The sequence below is a fragment of the Pteropus medius genome, unplaced genomic scaffold (assembly GCF_902729225.1).
Source record: "Pteropus medius unplaced genomic scaffold, Ma_sr-lr_union100, whole genome shotgun sequence".
NCBI classification, from domain to species: Eukaryota; Metazoa; Chordata; class Mammalia; order Chiroptera; family Pteropodidae; genus Pteropus; species Pteropus medius.
Window position 1 is genome coordinate 9,267,276 of NW_024349802.1, and position 21,804 is coordinate 9,289,079.

Below are 21,804 nucleotides of genomic sequence, written 5' to 3' on the forward strand. Positions count from 1 at the left end.
TGGAAGCAATTATCGATCTTAAATGAAAAGTGCAAAATTAGTATAAAGAATGTTATTAGTGAGGGGACCAACAAAAATAAAGAATCCAAGAGAAGCACCTGATATCACAGAAATAGCAAAGAACTGAGCCATCTCTGAATCAAAAAATCAAAGCTTAATCTAAATAGTTCTTATAAAGAGTTAACTGCATAAGAGAAGTTGCAGTGTTTCTGAGCTGGGGAAGTACTCTAAAAAGTATCTGTGACACTTTCAAATCAAGCTAATCTGTGGCATCCTTAAACCAGAGCAGATTCACTATTGCCCTGGGCTCTCTTCTTTAAGCATGACTCTACTCTTCAAACTCTCCAAAGTAGAAACTGAGGTAGGTATGCCCAGATTAGACACATTCCATGTTTCTTGGCTAAGTATAAGAAGACTAACACGAGGTCAGGGAAGAAGAGGGCTTCGCCCCAGATCTAAACTTCTAAAGAAATAAAGAAAAACCTAAACTTCTGTTGAGGTAATAACTTCTGTTTAGTTTCAAGTCATAAGAGAGCTGTATGCTTGCTTGCTTTTTTCTTTGGTCTCTTTGAGTCCTAGAAAAAGGAACCAAATGAAGTGCTGTATCTGGATTAACAAGGATACAATACCCTTTCAGTGTGGAAAAAATGCATTATATCATCAGTGCTTAACAAAGATAAATGTGTGTGCAGTACAGCCTATGTCAGAAGACAGTCTTTTCTCTTTTCTAGTTAGAAAGTAAACAAGAAGGCAGTCCTCTCATTGTCCTATTCAACCTATGCTACACTTTCCAGTTCTGACCCATGAAATAATGACCTCGAATGTGTCCAAGTTAAATAACCCTAAGGCTAAGTATGTTATTTTCCATTTGCATGTATTTTTGCCTAGTCTATCTCCAAAGTATATCTCAAATTAGTCTGTTTTCTCTATTTTAACCCCTCCATTAAAAAAAAAAAAGGAAGATCTGGAGACTGGAGCTAACTTCCAGTACGGAAATTTTCTTCTATAGACAATGCTGCCTCTTTTTTCCACGAGGGGAGGCTCTTGTGGTGGAAAAGACTTTCTGAAACCGTCATACCAGAATCCCATTGTAAAAACTATTTGCTTTTTCCTTTATGTTCTTGGCCATTGCTCAAAAACATAGCGATAGATCTTTTAGAATTTAGTTTGTCTTCCCAACTCTGAAGCTAAAAGTGTTTTGAAATACAATGGGCACACCAGTCTCAGGAAGAATACATCCAAAAACTCACATAAATGCCAGCACTAAGAACTTGCAAAACATCTTGGCCAACAGATAGCTTAAAGAGAGTCTATTAATAAAAAAAAGTGTTGCTAACCCTTTTGAAATGGACAACAATTAAGACATTTATCTTTTTAATCCTTAAAAAAACTACAAAAGTAGTCACATGAACACTGTAGAAAATTTAAAATATGGCTAAGCAAAAATAAGAAAAATAAAACAGTATAATGCCTCCATCCTGAGATTAGAGGTAATAACATTTGAGTGAATATCCTACATCTTATTCCACACACACACACACACACACATTTTTTTTAACAAAATGAGATCCCACTGTAAACATTTAATTGTATGTGCTTTTTTCAGTTAACAATCTTTACCTTACAAGGCTCTAAATTTTCATCACATTTAGATTCAGTTGTCTTCCCAGTTGTCTCAAAAATGTCATTTGTAGCTTGTCTGCCTAAACCATGGTCCAATCTGGAAATAAGTATTGAATCTGATTATACATCTTAAGTCTCTTTTAATAAAAAATATTCCCTTTTCTCATGATACCAATTTATTGAAAAGTCCAGAGCAGCTCTCCTGCAGAACATCTCATCTTCTGAATTTTTCTGGTTGCTTTTCATGGTGTCCTTTAGGTAGTCACTTTATCTCCTACATTAACATTCACTGGAAGTTTGGCCTAAAGCTTTGATAATTTTAAAGTATACATTTTTGGCTAGAATATATCATAAATGATTAGTATATTTAATTTGTATAAAGAGCTCCATAATATCTGAATGTCTCCTATCAATGATGTGAAAATTGACCACTAGATTAGGATGACAGTCAACTTTTTACTCTTTTTTTCCCAACTTCATTTATGAATAGTTTTAAAGTACAGCAAAGTTGAAAGAATAGTACAATGAACACTCAGGTGCCCTAGATTGAACAACTGTTAATATTTTACTAACCTTGCTTTATCTACACATGTATAAAAATATTTCTTTTTTACTGAAGCATTTGAATAAAAGTTGCAAACATCACAAACTTTATCCCTAAATATTTCAGAATGCATCACCTAAATACAATGACATCCTCCTTTTATGGCCATATCATTTTGACCCTATGAAATTTATCAATTATTCCATATCATTCTCTAATATTTAGCCTATATCTAAATTCCCTTAATTGTCTCCTACAAGTCTTTTAAAGATTTTTTTGAACCAGGATCCAATCAAGATCTACTCATTGCATTTGGTTAAGATGTCTCTTTGGTCTTTTTTAATCTAGAACAATTCCTCCCCATTTCCACTTTTTGTTTTATAATGGCCAGTTTAAGTATTTATTCTTAATAAAAGTGCTTTATAACCTGGATTTTTTTGAAAAGTAAATTAACATTTAAGAAATAAAAATTTTTACATTTTTTGCCTAACACCTTGTCAGAAAAACATAATTGGAAAATATTAACCTAAAGACTATTTGGTAGAGTAACCAATCATTCCATGTTGCTCAGGACTGAGAAAGCTCCCAGAATGCATGATGTTATGTTATACAACCAGGAAAATCCCAGGCAAACCATGCTCTGTGACTAGTCACTTGTGGAGGGCTCTTACTAATGTTGAGGAAATAGTTATCTAAGTAATCAGTTAAAATCATGACCTGGTTCTACCTATTTTCATTATATCAAATAATAATTTATATACTTATACTTTTTAAACTAAACTATCTTAACTGTGCATTAATTATGCATCTAGATATAGGATACATGCTTGGGAAAATATCATAACTAAAATTCCATGTCTTACTCCTCAAACATAAAAAATAATAATATAGCAACATTTTACATCAACCTTCTATTACTTAATGTTACATTATTGTTAAAATCATACCCTAGGCTGATAGCCATTGCAGTATATCAAGCTACATAGAGATGGCACCAGGGCAAGTGACAGCCAGACAGGCACTGGGTGACCCTGTGCCTCACTGAGGGAAAAAAAAAACAAAAAACGAAACATGGGCAAAAGAGAGCCTAAGAAGCCCAGAAGCGAAATGTCATCATATGCATTCTTTGTGTAAATTGCTGGGAGGAGCACAAGAGAAAGCACCTTCTCAGATGCTTCAGTCACCTTCTCAGTTTTCCAAAAAGTGCCAACAGGAAGAAGGCCATGTCTGCTGGAGAAAGAAAGTTTTGAAGATATAGCAAAAGCAGACAAGCTCATTATAAAAAAAGAATGAAAACCTATATTCTTCCTAAAGGGCAAACCAAAAAGTTCAAGGATTCCAATGCATCCAAGAGGCCTCCTTCAGTCTTTTTATTATTCTGAATATTGCCCCCAAAATCAAAGAACTTCCTGGCCTACCCACTGGTGATGCTGAAAAGAAACTGGGAGAGATGTAGAACAACACTGCTGCTAAGCTAAAGGAAAAATATGAAAAGGAGATTCTTGTGTAAGGCTATGTGGCAAAAAAGGGAGTTATCATTTTCTTGCTGAAAAAAGTGAGAAAAAGGAGGAAGAGAAGATGAAGATGAAAATGATAATGATAAAGAGGTGGTTCTAATTTTTGTCTATAAAGTATTTAACCTCCCTGTATACAATTTACTCTTTTTAAAGAAAAAAAAAAAAAGAAATATAATGCTGTGTAAGATTTGTTTTTAAACTGTACAGTGTTTTCTGTTTTTGTTTTTGTTTTTGTATGGTTAACATACTACCGAACGTGTTAAATGCTAGCCCTGTCCTGTTGGTATTTTCAATAGCCACTAACCTTGTCTGGTATAGTATGGAGGTTGTAAACTAGCATAGAAGTTTAAAGCGAGTTCTTGTTGGTACATAAGACATATCAATTATATATGAGGGTGGTAGTTTTTCACCTTCATTTTTCTCTGATGCATCTTATACGAATTAAGTGCTATTCTGATAAATGAATACTACTTTATAAACCCCTCACCGAAAAGTTGCAGTTGTGTTGTTGACATTCTAAATACCTCTAAGTAAATACAGTTTTCTTAATAGAAAAAAAAATCTTACCCTAAACCTATATTTTATCTTAGATAATATTATCTGCTGAATAAAACATGGTTATTCTTTTAAGACTTATTTTCAAGAAATAATTTCTTTCAGATGTGGTTACTTAAACCTTTAGGAATTATGATTTGTTTGTTTTTATGTAAAGCATGTCTTTTACAATGAGATAGTTCATGATTTGTTCTTTGGAGGATTTTATTTTAATAAGGTTCTTCTGCAATATGATGGAGACAAAGTTTAGGTTTGTTGGGATTATTTTTCAGAAGCCAATCGGCTAGCCAAATCTATGGAAAAAAAAAACTTAAGTTAATAAATATTTAAACATTTTCTTCAATATAGAGTATCAATTTAAAATTCAAAACAATTTTCAATATCACTTTATGAATAAGATAAATAAACATTAAAAATTGAAACACTAAGTTTTACATTATGCAAGATTGTCAAGTACAAATCCAAATTGGAAAGGAAGAAGTTAAACTATTTCCATTCACACATTATATGATCCTGTATATAGAAAATCCCAAAGAATCTACAGGAAAGCTATTATACCTAATAAATAAATTTGGCAAAGTTGTAGATTACAAAGTCAACACACAAAAATCAGTTGTGTTTCTATACATCAGCAATGAACAATCTAAAAAAGAAATTAAGAAATCACTGTCATTTACAATAGCACTGGGAAAAAAAAGTATCTAGGAATAAATACTTGTATACTAAAAACTTTAAAACATTGCTGAAAAAAATTTAAAGACCTAAATAAATGGAAAGACATTCTGTGTTAATGGGTAGAAAGACTTAATACTGTTAAGATGTCAATACTACTCAAAGTGATAAGCAGATTAAACACAATCCCTACCAAATTTTATTTCATTGCTTGTGCTAAAAGCATAAACAATGAAATAAAAATAGATAAATGGATTTTCATCAAAATTTTAAAACTTTTGTACATCAAAGGACATTATCAAGAAAATGAAAAAAGAACCTACAGAAAGAGAGAAAATATTTGCAAATCATATACCTCATAAGGATATAATATCTATAATATATAAAGAACTATAATTCAACGACGACAACAAAACACTTAAAATGAACAAAAAATTTTAATTTGACTAGACATTTCTCCAGAGAAAATATACAAATGGCCAATAGGCACAGGAAAAAATGCTTAACATCATTGGTCATTAGGGAAATGTAAATCAAAACCACAATAATAAACCATTTCATATCTATTAGGATGGCTATAATAAAATTGAAAAAGAAAAGAACAAGTGTTGGCAATGATGTAGAAAAATTGGACTTCTCATACATTGCTAGTGGGTATGTAAAAAGCAGACACTATGAAAAACAGTTGGGTGGTTCCTCAGAAAGCTAAACACAGAATGTGACCCTGCAATTCCACTCTTAGGGGTATATGCTCCCAAAATTAAAAACAAGTACTCAAGCATTATGCACAATAACTAAAAGGTAGAAACATCCTAAGTATCTACCAACAGATGAATGGATAAACAAAATATGATATGTACATACATGCAATATTATTCAGCCATAAAAGGAATGAAATTCTGATACATGCTACAACATAAATGAACTTTAAAAACATTATGCTAAGTGAAATAAGCCAGCACAAAAGAACAAATAGTCTATAATTCCACTTATATAAAATATCCACAATAGACAAATTCATAGAGATAGAAAGTAGCTTAGAGGTTACTAGGGCCTGGAGAAAGATGGTAATGAGAATTACTGCTTAAAGGTTACAGAGTTTCTGTTTGGGGTGATGAAAAAAGTTTTGAAAATATGTAGTGAAGATGGTTGCACAACATTGTGACTATAACTAATGCCACTAAACTGTACACTTAAAAATGGTTAAAATTGCAAATTTTACCTCATATGTATTTGTCACAAAAAACACACAAAAAAATAAAATATATTCAGAAGTATTGAAAATAATGTTAAAAGGAATAATTTATTGTGATGCTGCTAGAACACACCATCCATGTATTAGAATACATGCTCAAACACAGGATTTAATATTAATAAATAAGGCTTCATAAATCAATGTACATGGACAACTGGTCAGAAAAAAATGAATTTAGATCTTCATCTTGTATTATATACAAAAATAATTTCCAGATGCATGGGAAAGTTAAATATAAGAAATCTAGAAGAAAACAAAAGTGAATATTTAGCAAAACTTTCAGTGGGATAGGACTTTCTAAATAGTAGTCTGCCATGATGAAGTAACTGCTTGAGCTAAAGGCGACCCTGGACTTTCCAAACTTAGGTGATAAGTGGAAACCCACAATAAGAAAAAAAATCAAGGTTTAACTTATTGAATATTTAAAAGGAAAAATTAAAAATTAAACAGAAAACATTTTCAGAGCAAATATGATTAAAGGTCATATAAAGAATTCTTACAAAACTCCAAAGGTAAGTGGACAAAAGATAGATAATTCACAAAAGAGAAACTATAACTAAACATAAGGGAAAAAGTTTAACCTTACCAGTAAACATACATATGGAAGTTAAAACAACTGAAACATCATCTTTCTTTTGCTTGTTATCAAATCAGTCCCACTCCTGCTCTAGTATTTTTAACTTACATCTAACACTAATGTGGATGGGGTGAAATGGGAATTATTATACACGTTGGTGACCACAATGAAAAGTGACACGATCCTTTAAGAAAGCAATATGATGGTATGTATTGTGATCTAAAAATATTCACATTAGAAATGATAATGCCAAAAAAAGCCAAGACAATTCTAAAAAAGAGAGTAATTAGGAGGTTTAGAACTACCTGATCTTAAAATATATTATAAAGCTATAGTAATCAAAACATGTAGTACTTGTAATGAACAGACATACAAATAAAAGAAACAGAAAAGAAAATACAGAAATGCATGCAGGAACTTAGTATATGTTAACAGTGGAATCATAAATGTGAGGAAAACATGAGTTGTTCAATAAATGACTGCTTAATTGGGGAACCAAGTGAAAACTAAAATAAAATGTGACTCCCTACTTCATTCCCTATAGTAAAATAAACTCCAGATGATCAAAGATAAAAAGAAGGTATAAAAAGTACCAAAAGGCAACATGATAAAATGTTATTAATAATCTTAGAAAACTTTCGTTAAATATGAACAGAAACCCAGAAGCCATAAAAGAGCTCAATTAATTCAGCTAAATTAAAATTAAAATATATCATGAAAATAGTCAAAAAAACAAGTGATAAATTGAGAAAATCTACTAAACCACAAACGGTTAATTTCTTAAACAAAGTCCCAACACAGTAAGGAAAAGATCTAGGAACCGTCCTTACCCTGCAAAAAAAAAATAGACAAAGGGCATGCGTAGGAAGTTCATAAGAAAGAGAATGCAAAAGACTTTAAATAGTGTATATGAAAAGACACTCAGACTCACTCATAACAAAAGAAATACAACTTAAACTATGAGATACCATTTCTCACCTATCAGATTGGCAAAAGAACCCACAAAGCTTGAAAAACACAGATGCTCTCAACTATTTTTTATCAGAATATAAAATGGTACCTCTACAAAAGGTAATTTGGCAATATTTATCCAAATTAAAAATGCATATATCAAAAACATCAAAATAACATTCTTTTTGACTTAGTATTTCCATTTGTAAAAAATTATCAAAAATGCGGATATTTACCATAGCAATTTGTAATAACAAATAAGGGTAAACACCCTAAACAACCATCTATATGTGACTAATAAATAAATTGTAGAACATCCATACAACAGAATGCCATAAGCTGTCCTTTTAAAATAGAGCAATTTTGTTCGTGGGGCTATCTAAAAATTTATTATATATTAAGTGAACAAGGTAAAAAGTACCAAATAGTGTGTTTAGGAGCTAGTATTTGTATGTGTATATGGTTTTTAAGTACATATAGCTATAATGCTTATATATGCATAGATTTTCTCATAAATGATATGCTGGTAACAGTGATTGGCTCCAAGGAGTACAACTAGGAGGTTGAAGAACAAGATGGCAAGAAGAGTTACTTTTCACTATATATCATTTTGTAACTTTTGAATTATACCACATTTAAATATTACTTATCCAAAACATTAATAACTATTAAAAAATAAAGCAAGTTCTTTAAGAGACAAATTTTTTGAATTTTTGTGTTTTGAATTATAATTCTACTTTTTGGTGTCTTTCCAAATCAAAAAAATCTCGATGTGTAAAAAGATTTATGCTTGAAGATGGTTATTGTGACAGTATTTATAATAGCAACAACTCAAACAGCAAAAGAAGAATGGTAAAGGTAATAAGAGAAAAAAAATCACGTAACTGTCAAAATAACCTCTATAAAATATATATTTAAATATAGCAACATTTATAGGTTTTTTTTTTAATGTCTAGTCATATAAAAATAAAATCTGAGCTAAGGAAAGGAATGGGGAAAAAATAACAATAACAGCAGCTAATATTTTAACACTTATGCACCAGACACTTTAACTAAGAATTTTACATGCATTTATACATTTAATCTTAATATTATCCCTACTAGGTAAGTAGGTACTAATACGTCTACATTTTACTGATAAAAATAGAGACTCAGAGAGAGGTTAGGTGTCTAGAGTTAAGTTGAATCTAGGCAAAGAGACTTAAGAGACCATGTTTAATAAATGGAACCAGGGCTGTCTTTTTCCTCTCAATATTTTTCAGGTTTCTTATAAACATGCATTATTTTCACTGTGAAAAAGAGTTATTAAAGAAAAAACCATCTATCTTTTCTTTTCAGTAAAAGTGGCAAAGTTAGTAGAAGAGATTAAATCTTTTTCTTCCAAGGGGAATTTCCTGAGGATGGTAACATAGGCTAGAGATACTGTTTTGGTAAGGCTGGTACTGAAATAGCCTTCCCTAATTATCTCTGAGTCTTCAAATAGGTGGGAGTACCTACCTATAAAGAAGGACCCAGGATAAGATCTGGCCCTCGACAACCCAGTTCCTCCTATCCAACCACTCTCCCCCGAATGAGCAATTTGAGGCATCTAGGGATGTGACTAAACGTTCAGTTTTCTATTTAAAAAATTTAGATATCATGAGAAACAAAAATGTTGAACAAAATTTATATATGTTAATTTTATCATTTAATTATATCAATTATACACAAAAACAATGCTCAGCAATTGTTTTTGAAAATGTATTTAGAAACAATGTTTTTTAAGAGCTAAAACACAGCAAGAAAATAAGTAATCAAGTAATACGTATCTAAAATGTATATAAAAGCTTTTTTATTTTATTATCTTTTATTAGTTTTTAAAATGTTATTTTCTTATTAGTTTCAAGTATACAGTACATTGGTTAGACATTTATACAGTTTATAAAACGATCCCCCTAATTGCTCCTTCTTTCCTCTGGCCCCCCACCTAGCCATTACATTAATGCTAACTGCATTCCTTATGCCATGCTCCCCATCCCCATCACCATCTATCGACTATTAATTTGTACTTCTTTAACCCTTCACCTTATTCTCCCAGTCCCTCAAACCTCCTCCCTTCCAGCTGTCACCAGATTGTCCTCTATATTTGTGAGTCTGTTTTTGATTAGTTTATTCTTTTTGTTCCTTAGATTCTGCATATAAGTGAAATCATATGGTATTTATCTTTCTCTGTCTGACTTATTTCACTCGGCATAATAACCTCTAGGTCCATCAATGTCATTGCAAATATATAAAAGCTTTGTTAAAAGGCCCTCGATACTTTGACTGTTTCAAATATAATATTTTAGATATGAAAACTATAAACAATATTCTTTAGTGTAAATAAAAAGATTTCTTACAAAAGGATCTGCTGGTTTTTGCTTGCAAAGCTCCGTGAGTCCTTCAAGCAGAGTTGATGTTACATATAAATTTAAATAGTCCTTAGCAGCTTGTCCAACTGGTATGGGCTCAATGATCACTGCGAATACAAATGTAGTCCCATTAAAGCTAACATAAATGATGAAATATTATACAGCCATTCAAAAAAATTTTAATGGCATAAGAAATACTTAAGTTTTTTTTTAAGGGAACAGAAGTGGATACATAGCATAATAGTGTGTTCAAAACCACAAGCACACATGAAAAAAAAATAAGACTGCATAAGACTGGCAAGAAACATATCAAAACATTAATAGTGATCATGTATAGGATTCTGATTATATTTTCAACCATATTCTTTACTGTATTTCTATTTCTATGCTTTTACAGTAAATATATTGGACACTGCTATGAAAAAGAAAAATATGAATGAAGAATATGTAAAATCAGGGAGATTAGATTAATTCATTCTGACAACTAATTTCTGCCAATAAAATGGCAGGCACTTTGAAAGTGGGACAGATACAACAGTGAATAAGAATACATAGTTCTTGCTCTCTTTCAATCTACTGAATATACACATAAAATCTATATTTGCCTATATAATATATATTAATATTCCTGCTCTTATTTTGCAGGTGTTTAAATAAATCATATGAGACTTTGGGAAATTTTAGTCTTTTCAGCCATATTTAGACACTATACAGGTGAACCAGATTTGCAATACTACAAAGAATATAGTTATAAAAAAAGAATGTATAAGTCTTTATAAGTTAGAAAATGTAAGTATAAGTCTTTTGAGGTTGATCTCCATTAATGTGCTACTTTTGATAAAGATGAGAAAAGGAAGCTACTGGTCTGTGTTCAGATCTAAATCCTCACTGGCCCAAGGGAAAGAAGGATGAGAGCAGAAATTTCTGTATGACTAGTGTATAGGCTCAGCCTTAATGAGACAAGGACTAACAATGCGAGTCCTTTGCTAGGATGCAAGAAAACGCTGGAAGCCTCCTCACAGTTTTTCAGTAAAAGGTTTCTTTCTTACCAGTCTTGTTATAGCACACTTCTTTGTACTGATCATTATAATAATTTTTATTTTGGTTATTTGGTTATATAAATATTTCTGTCATGTCTCTTCTAAAAGGTAAGACCACGTTTATCACATTCACTGTTACCTGTGCCCAGGCCCTATGTAGTATTTCAAAAATGAAAATCGGATTATGTCACTCCCATCCTTAAAATGCTTCATTGGTCCCTCATTGCATTTATCGTCAAGACAGAACTCTATACCATGGCCCATAAGACCATGCGACCTCTACTTACCTCTCCAACCTCATCTTATGTTTATCTTACCCTAGACCTTTTAGTTTATAGAATGTGCCACATTCTTTCCTCCTCATGACTTGAGAACATGCTGTTCCTTCTGCAGGTATGCTCTTCCCTTTACTCTGATTAACCACTACTTATTCCTTGGATCTCAGCTAAAAAGTCACTTCCTCAGTCAAGCTTTTCTTATAATCTTTCATGATATCCTGTAACTACCTTGTATAAAACTTAACACACAATAACTATGCAATTATTTGGGTAATTATTGTTTAAAGGTTATCTTTCAAACATTAGACTGTAAGCTCCATAAGAACACAGACCTATTTTTTATAATTTTTTAAAGTCCTGAGGTATAATTTACATATCGTAAAATTCACCCATTGGCATATACAATTGATTTTTAATAAACTTATAGTCATATGATCATCACCATAATCCAGTTTTAGAACACTTCCATCACCCCAAAGATGTTTCTTTGTGCCCATTTATAAATTCTTGCTCCCACTCCCACCCCCTGGCAACCACTGAGCTTCTTTGTTTCTAAAAATTTGCCTTTTCTGAACATTCCATATAAATGGATCATGTAACATGTGGTCTCTTATGCCTGGATTCTTTCATTTAGCATAATGTTTTGAGGTTCATTCATGTTGTAGCATTTATCAGTAGTTTGTTCCATTTAAGTAGTATTCTATTGTATGGCCATACTGAATTTTGTTTATCCATTGATGTACAATTGAATTGTTTGCAGTTTTTGGCTATATTAAATAATGCTGCTATAAAGATTCACATGTGTCATTATGTAGATGGATGTTTTCATTTCTCTTGGGTGAGTAGATTCTGCTAGGAGTGGACATGCTAATGGAGTCACCTGGTAAGTTTAACATTTTTAAGAAATTGCCAAACTTTTCCAAAGTGGCTATAACATTTTACAATAATGATTGCCAGGATCCCAGTATCACTATATCCTTACTATTGATTACAGCCATTTTAGTGGGTATGTCATTGTGGTTCTAATTTGCATTTAATCCAATGATTAATTATGTTGAATACTTTTTCATGTGTATGTTAGTCATTCATATATCTTTTGTGAAATGCCTATTAAAGCTTTTGCCCAGTTTTTAATTGGGTTGTCTTTTCATTATTGAGTTGTAAGAGCCCTTTTATATTCTGGATACAAGTTCTTTATCTGATATATGATTTGTACATTTTTTCTCCCAGTCTGTGGCTTATCTTTTCATATTCTTAATTATGGCTTCTCATTTTGATGTAGTCCAATTTATCAATATTTTCTTTTACAAACCATGCTTTTCATATCATATTTAAGAACTCTTTATCTAACTCAAGGTAATGAAGATTTTCTCTTATGTTTTCTTCTAGATGTATTTAGCTCTTATATTTAGGTCTATGATCCATGTTGAGTTAAATTTTGTGTATGGTGTGAAACAAGGGTCTAAGTTATTTATTTATTTTTGCATGTGGATATCTAATTGTCTCAGCACCATTTGTTGAAAAGACCATCTTTTCCCTATCAAATCATCTAGGCACTTTTGTAAAAAATCAATTGACCATAAATGTAAGGATTTATTTCTAGATTCTCAATTCTGTTCCATTGATTTATATGTCTATTCTGATGCCAGTACCATACCGTCTTAATTATTGTGACTTTGTAAGTTTTGAAATCAGTTTAGTGCAAGTTCTCCAACTTTGTCCTTCTTTTTCAAAATTGTTTGAGCTTTTCTCGATCCTTTGCAATTCCGTATAAATTTTAGAATTATCTTGTCAGTTTCTACATAAATGCATGCATGGACTGATAGGGATTGCATTAAATTTATTGATCAATTAAGACGTAATTGCCATCTTGACAATATTGACTCTCCTGATCCATGAATATGGGATGTCTATTTAGATATTCTTTAATTTCTCTCAGCAATGTTTTGTGCTTTTCATTGTATAAGAATTGCACTTCTTTTGTTAAACTTATTCTTTAATATTTTATTATTTTTCATGCTATTCTGAAATTATTTCTTTCATTTTTAAATTGTTTCTACCACATCTATTTTTGCTGACCATTTATTATCTGTCTCAGGTACCTAAGGCTGGATGAGTTAATGAGAGAATAAAGAGTGCTTTCATGTTTCTTACATCGATGAACTTTCATTGCACTTTTTAAAACAATTTAATGACATTTATAATTTATATATTGCATTGTATATTTATTTTTATAGACTTTTAAACTATAATTATCATGAGAACAGCAACATCTTGTCTTTATTAAGTTGGTAAATTTGCTGAATGAATGAAATATAGCAAAGCTTTAAATTGGCCAAACCCATTGAAAGAGAAAGGGAAGAGCACTATCCTTTTCAAGGGTTAGGATCATGTCTTTGACTATCTTTATAATTTGCTTTAGCCATTCATCATATAGGGTTTTGCAGATAGTTCTTGACCGACTGCTAAACTAGATGGAGCTCATGCCACAAACTAAGAACTTACTCTAAATAACTTCATATTCCCACAGCAGTAGATAATTAATAATTTATAATTATCCTACAACTGCTGCTTTTCAAATATCTAAACATACCTCTTAAATTCACATTTAGAAGATTAATTAATGCAAAAAATTAAAGGTAACCTAAAATAACAGTTTATATATATAACCCTAGGAGTTAGAAGAGCTTCCAAATACATTTTCTACTAAAGATAAAGTGAGTTTTTGTCCTATTTTAGTTAAAAGCTAAAGAGGAAACATCTAATTCATTAGCAGGACTAAACCTAAAGTGCTACTGCATTTTTAAAAATCTCATGTTTAAGGTATGCTTCAAAATTATATGGAAGCAAACGTAGGAGTAGGGATTATAGATGAAATAAGACCGACAACATTTGTTGAAATTGGATGCTGGGTTCAGTAGGGCTTATTACATTATTCTGTCTACTTTTGTGTATGTAGTTTTCCACAATAAGCAGTTCTAAAGAAAAGGATACCTTAATGGAATGCATATGTGACAGAAATTAGAACAGTAAGAATAAAATATGTAAGTAGGTAAATCTTTTTGTGTACAAATATCTACAAAACAGTTTTTGTTTATTTAAGAATCAGACTTTTAAATCTCCAAGATAGTTTTCAGGTTTTTTTGAACAAATCTTCAATACAAAATACTGAGGAACAGATCTAAATGAGTCAGAGAAAAATAACATGGCAAAAAAGATTTAAAAACTACCCAATGCTTTGCATTTTTTTCTTTGTCATGAAAACCACCAAATTTTCAAACTAAAAATCTCAGTGCTGTCTTCATTATGCCCACTTCTAAAAGATTTAACACCTCTGTAACAGGATAGAAACCAAAAAAGAACTGAGAATTATTAATTTCACAATTGCATGAGTGTTTGTTAGGCCAACAGTAAACTGTTAAAAGAAAATGGTAAATCAATCATATTTTCCAAGGGAAATTCTTTTTTTCATGTGTAACGAACTTCACTGATGCATTAGGGAAAACTAAAAGGAATTACAATGCAGAAGAGAAACCCTAAATATGCCCAAGAGAAAAGAAAGAAAAAAAGTAAATTCTTCTCAAAAGATTTTCTAGAGAACACAATTCATTTGGGGTGGAGAGAAATGTTGAGTTTTCCATTCTCAGCTTCAAGTTTTTAAGTAACTATAATTTGAAAATATTAAAAAGAATATTGGAGAAAAACCTTGTTATCTTCTTTCCCAGCTACATTCCAAAATAAAAGAAAAAGCAAACAATAAGGAGATGCGATTAGCTAATTAGTCACCTGTAACTACCTTCAGGAAACATGAATCGAATTTCTCTTTCTGCTGCAGCAAAATCACTACTCCCATGAAGTGCATTCCTTAGGTCATCTGTTCCATAAACTGCCCTTAGACTAAAAGCAAGTTAGAGATGATGATCATCCAATCTGATATCCTTATCTTGTACATATACATTCTACTTAGATATTTTACAGAGGCATTGCTACTTCTCACATATGGAGGCTTTAAGCTATCTTGAATTTAAGCTTAAATCTATCTAGATGAGGGTCAAATATATTTAAATCTGCAAGAGGGATACACGGAAAATAGGAGTTGTCTGGGTGAAAAAGAGGTGATGTTTTGTGAGAAATGAAAAGGCAATGTATATTCAAAACTGCAAGAACTCAGTGTCCTTTGGTTTTCAGATATTAATCATAAGACTGAAAATCTGGATTTTTGGTCCTATATTATTAATATTTTTTAAAATACCATACCAATTTTCCCATGAAAATTTCTACTTCAGTGGCAGTTTAATTCTAGGATGAGAGAATAAGGTTATCAACCAGAAAGCAGATATTCCCTGAGGCCTTTTATGGTATTTTGTATTAAGATAGACATTTAAATAGTTGAAATATAAAATGGACCTCTTCCCCACCACTAAAACAAAACAAAACAAACAAACAAACAAAAAACAGTTGATTTAGGAAAACTTTCAAATGAAAGGAAATTTCTATTACAATGAAATCAGATTTTTTCATTTTTATAGTTGTATTCCATTTTTCCCATAGGAAAGTTACCTGTCAGGGTGTGTCTCCTTAGCTACTAAGCTATTACTTGGTCCCAAAAGTTCTTTCCAGTAAGAGATGGCTTTATGTCTAGCTAATATCATGGCAACAAGAGGTCCAGAACTCATGTACGCTGTTAAATTGGGGAAAAACATTTTCCCATACTCTTCCACATAAAAGTTACTACATTGCTCAGGGCTGAGATGTAGTTTTCTTCTCTATAAGAGAAACAAAGTCAACAAAAGCATTTAAAATGACAGTTCAATAATACCTCATTAAGTCATTAATAAATTGAAATTAGTACCAATCTGATTACAAATCTGATTGCATTATGAAGGATGAGATAAGAAAATTAATTGTAGGCTATAAATAAAATTATAAGAATTATTTAACCTACTTAAAAACTATTCCTGTTTAGTAGCCTCCTTCAACATATGGTTTATGACAAATTCATCATATCTCCTTCTTAAAGTAAAAACACTCCAATCATCAATATTTTGTTGATATATACTTTGTATAAAGTAACAAAACTGGACTTCGGAATATTCCAAATTCATCTTTCTCTGTCTATGTGTGGTATTTTTCTATTTATTGTGAAATTTTCCTACATTACGTTAGGGAGCTGGTACCATTGCAGTTCTGTGAAATAACATGGTATATAATGATGCAATAAACAAGTTTTTCATTTTAATAAGCTGTGTATTCTTTATTCTGGTTCCACCATAAATATGTTGATTCACTGTGATCTTAAGAAAAATTAGTTGAAAGAATAAAAAATATTATGGGCATATAAATATTATTTTCTTCATAAATGAGAGACAATATGAATGAATCAATAAGCTTAAAAAAAAATCAAAGGAGTAGTTATTCTTCCAATTGAAAGCATCGTGCTTTCCAAAACTAAAAGCAGCTATTTGAATGCTTTTTAAAAATCATACATTACTACATATCAAAACAGAAGAAAAAGCAAACAGTATGTATCATGAGGAGAAAGGCACAAAATATAACAGAAGGATTCAAAGTAGACATCAAGGAAAACTTCTGGATGGAACGATGAGAAGACATAGAGATAAGTTTCAAGGTGAAGGGTAAAAATCTGCAAGATTAAGGTAGAAATCCATGTTTCTAAAATGAGTTAGATTTTCCTGAGAGTACAGTGTGACTTTTACCAAGTGACCTACTTCTTAAAGCCACTTCCAAAACTATCATGTGTCTTCAGGTTTCAGAAACTTGGTAAAATTGCTTGGTTGGTTTGTAGCAAGAGACCTTTGGGAAGATGCTTATCTAGGTGGGTCAGAGCACTGCATGAACAAGTTCTACTGGACAAGCATAACATTCTTACCAGTCAAGGACCAGTTACTATAAATAAAGGTTCTGACATCTATTCTCATATTAAAATTCATATAGTCAAGAAATAGATTTGAGAAGTTATATCACCTGATTTAGTATAATCCTTGATTCTATTTTTTAAAATTAAGACATGCCAGTATTTGTGATTCTTACACATATTAGTGTGGGTTGTCCTTGTTGTTGTTGTTGCTGGGTTCAAAACTGAAAATCTCTTTTGTTGCCATGTAAGCCCTTATCTGCCACATGCCCCTTAATAAACAGGGGAAGCTTCCTTCTCAGGTATGCTAGTTAATGTAGCATAATTATAAAAATTAAGGGCTCATCTTAAACTAAAGTTGATACTGAATCAATGATTCCATTTGATTACTTTAAAATTAGATCAGGTAAAAATTTTTGGAATTTGGATGAATATTTTCACAAAGAGAAGCAAAGATATTAAAGAATATCAGAAAGGAACCATTAGTTTGTAACCAAGGAAAGACTGCCACCTACTGAAAGGATACATCATTTTCCAGATTTTCCCAGGATGGGACAAGAAAGCTTCAAGTTCAATGGACTCCCAACTAAAATAAAGCCTACATTAAAAGCACACAATACTAAGGACAAATATTGTATGTTTCTACTTATGTATGATATATCTGAAATAGGCAAAATCACAGAGACAGAAAGTAGAATACGGGTTACCAGTGGCTGGGAAGAGGGATAAACAGGGAGATAGTATTTAATGGGTATAGAGTTTCATGATGTAAAAGTTCTAGAGATGAATAGTGGTGATGGTTTCACAACAATGTAAAGGTACTTACTTCCACTGAATTCTACACTTAAAAATGGTTAAAATGGTAAATTTTATGTTGTATTTGCTTAACCACAATTTAAACAAACAAACAAACAAAAAACAAAAAACCTACAATACCAAGGTCTTCTTTGGTCTGAAATTTATTGCTCACTAGAAAAAATGTTAAATATTAGTATTAATATTATTTTCTAATTTGTGATTAACATTAGCCATTTAAGTGTGCTTTTAATGTAGGCTTTATTTTCTTTTTAAAATACAGACTTTAAAAAAACTTAAATAGGATATCTTATTTGTATATTTCCTCTAATTGTTTTTTTCCCTAATATTAATGAGTAATATACTTAGAGCATTAAAAAATTCAAAGCAATATAAACAGGTATAAAAATCTCATTCCCATCCCTGTCCTAATGCACCTTATTCTTGCCTTCCATAGGCAACTATTTTTTTAATGTTTATTTATCCCTAGTATTTCGTTTTGCAAATATTGGCAAACATGTATATTACTTTTCCCTCTTTCTATCACAAGAGATTGCTACACATTGTTCTATATTTCCTTTTATCCATAAGAGGACACAGAAAGGTTCCTTATTCTTTTTAGTTAGTTGCATAGTATTTAATTTGGTGGACACAGGGTTTATTTTATTCTATTTTATTTTATTCTATTTTATTTTATTTTATTTTATTTTATTTTATTTTTTATTTTATTTTATTTTATTATTTTATTTTATTTTATTTTATTTTTTTATTTATTTTATTTTATTTTATTTTATTTTATTTTATTTTATTTATTTTATATTTATTTTATTTTATTTTATTTTATTTTATTTTATTTTATTTTATTTTATTTTATTATTTTATTTTATTTTATTTTATTTTATATTTTATTTTATTATTATTTTATTTTAGGCAAGGCAACCCTTGGTTGACCTCACAGATTGCAAGGACCTTGTCAGTTTACAATCTTTTATTTTTTTAATTTTTATTTTTTACGCCTACAGTACCTGGTCTTTCTAGGTGGTCTCCTATCCAAGTACTAACCAGGCCTTACCCTGCTTAGCTTCCAAGATTGGACAGAATTGGGCTCGTTCAGGGTGGCATGGTCATAGATGGATTCACCAGGGCTTAATTAACCACTAATGCTGGGTTGTTGTCAACCTTTTGCTGGTAAATAAACAATGCTGCAAAAAATAACCTGCATATATGTCACTTCATCTTAACATATGTTATAGGAGGGATTCCCAGAAGTAGGACTGCTGGATCAAAGGGTAAATAAATGCATCTGTAATGTTAATAGATAATTGCCAGGTTCCCTTTCATGGGGGTTATGCCATTTACTTTTATATTTTTGCCAGATGGTATCTCAGTATGATTTTAATTTGCTTTTTCCTACTTAGCGATTGAGCATCTTTGTATACGTTAAAGAAGCATTTGTTTTCTTTTTCTGTGATCATCCACATATTCTGTCCATTTTCAACTGAATTTTTATAGTTCTCTAGGAGCTCTTTATATATTAGGGAGATTAGCTCTTTATGATATGAGTTGCAAATCTTTTTTCCAAGTTCGTCATTTGTGTTTTGACTTTGCTTATGGTGCTTATTTGGCTATGCAGAACTTTATGTTTATAGCCTTATCAATCTTTTCTTTCGTGGTTCCTAGAATAAGTCATAGTAAAAAAGGCTGTCCTACTCTAAGAATAAAAAAGTTCATGCATTTTTTCCTCTAGAATTTACATAGTTTAATTTTTTAATATTTAAATTTCAGATCCATTAGGAGTTTATCCCGGTGTATATAGTGTAATACGTGAATCCAACTTTTTTTTTTTTAATGGATACCTAGTTTTCCTAACTACATGTATTAAAAAGTTCATCTTTACATGAGTCTTTTCATTATTGTATTAAATAATTCCTTATACTTTCCTGTACTATTTCCTTACACTTTCTTGTACCATCCCTTCCCTCAGCCTCCACCTATCCTAAGTTCAACCGAAATCCCATCTTTTCTGAAGACTGAGTTTCTCTTTTTTATTTTTTAAAACACTAAACAGGCAATGTAACACTGTATAATAAAAACTAGAATTTCAAATAAGGATGGTACAAAAAGGAAGATAATACTTAATTTCAAATAAGGATGGTACAAAAAGGAAGATTAAGTATATTCGATTCTATTCAATAATCTTTAACAATACTCTTTTTACATTCATTTTCAAACCTCTACCAACTGCAGAATATAAGGCTTAAAACATTAAATGTTTGTAATAACAGAAAAAACAACATCAACAGTCTCAAAGTCCATCAGTAGAGGATCAAGTAAATAAATTGTGGTTCATCCACAATCCACATAGGGGTATATGACACAAAAGTTAGGAAGAATGAGCTAGATTCAGATGTAATCATCTGAAATGCTATCTGAGTCATAAAGGGAGTCAAGGGAGGGGAACTGTCCTATTCCAGTGGGGAAAAGTGTTTGCGAATGCATAGGAAAATCCTGGAAGAACAAAGTGGTAAGTGGTTATCTCTCTCTGGAGAATGAGACTTGGGGTAGAAGAGGAGAGGTGGGAGGTAAAGAAATTTTATTTCTCATTTTATATACTTTTGAGGTGTGAAAAAACTTTAAAAAACTATCACATGTGACTTTTAATAAACCTAATTTTTTTAATGCAAAATACTACAGATCTAAATGGGTCAACACATTTACATAAACAGTTCTTTTTTTAAGCTTCAATGACAGAAAGCACAATCATCGTGCCCAGAAGTTACCTGAACAATGGTGAATCCAGATCTGAGAATAATATCTTGTATCTCCTCCTCTTTGTCAACAATATCTGGTTTGATAATGGCCAGAGTTTTTTCTACATATATCTGAGGTGAGGGCATTGATAGCTCCATTCTGGGTTTTGGGGGTACAATTTAAGAGATTCTTGACAGGTATCAACTGCAATGACATGCATCCCCCCACATCCCAGATTTAATGCAATAGTGATTAAGAACAGCATTGTTGGGCGCTTGATTTTATTAATTTATAAAGTTAGAAACTGCAGTATCTTTTTCTATAAACAGTTTCTCAATAAAGGCATACCTCGGAGATACTGCGAGTTCTGTCTCGAGTATCACAATAAAGCGGGTCCTAATCTTTGTGCTTGTGGAGGGTCTTGTCTTCAGTTTGTAAAATATGCAACACTTGTCAAGTGCATAAAGCGCTCGAAGTGCAATAAAATATTTGCCTGTAATACAATTTCTACTCTGCAGATAAATCATGCCTTGGGTTTCCTAAACATTTTCATCGAGGTGGAGAGACCACCGGACAATCCAAAAGCCTGGGACCCACACAGACTCTTGGGCAGGAACAGGAGACCAGATCGCCAGCTCTCCAGCGGCAGATTGAGCAACCCCACCCCACCGGGACGACTATCATAGGCCTGGTTGGAAAATAGGATCCCTGGGTTCCCCTGGGCCTTTCTTGTCAAATGCCGACTCCGACCCTCCTCTGTGCACTCACCTCAGCACTTACTCCCGAGGTGAGAAGACAGCTTGTTGCTAGGAGACCTGAAACCCAGTTTAGGGACGGTGGCTGCATAGGGACAATTCCAGCAGCACACTTCACAGCCTCTAACCGGTTCCTTTTAACCAAGAAAGGGAGCCAGCCCAGGCATTTTTATTCCCCTTCCGAACCTTAGAGCACTAAATGAGACAAATCATAAACACTCTCCTC

General features: G+C 31.7%; 1 protein-coding gene and 2 pseudogenes across 3 annotated transcripts; 1 reads left to right on the forward strand and 2 right to left on the reverse strand.

The window, feature by feature from the left end:
- Nucleotides 1-3,238: 3,238 nt before the first annotated feature.
- Nucleotides 3,239-4,151, forward strand: LOC120581347 (putative high mobility group protein B1-like 1; annotated as a pseudogene).
- Nucleotides 4,152-4,425: 274 nt separating this feature from the next.
- NME5 (NME/NM23 family member 5) lies at nt 4,426-21,802 on the reverse strand. Of its 3 annotated transcripts, none has more exons than XM_039836176.1 (6): nt 21,592-21,797; nt 20,853-20,982; nt 15,963-16,168; nt 15,199-15,299; nt 10,073-10,191; nt 4,426-4,532 (listed from the first exon to the last, which is right to left on the reverse strand). In XM_039836176.1, exons 2-6 carry the CDS (start codon nt 20,979-20,981, stop codon nt 4,449-4,451), a joined length of 639 nt encoding a protein of 212 aa, XP_039692110.1. In that variant the 5' UTR covers nt 20,982; nt 21,592-21,797; the 3' UTR covers nt 4,426-4,448. The 3 variants fall into 3 exon arrangements, with proteins under 3 accessions (XP_039692110.1, XP_039692109.1, XP_039692111.1); XM_039836175.1 differs by having other exon boundaries at nt 20,853-21,027; nt 21,592-21,796; XM_039836177.1 differs by lacking the exon at nt 20,853-20,982 and having other exon boundaries at nt 21,592-21,802.
- Nucleotides 19,086-19,204, reverse strand: LOC120581833 (uncharacterized; annotated as a pseudogene).
- Nucleotides 21,803-21,804: the final 2 nt, after the last annotated feature.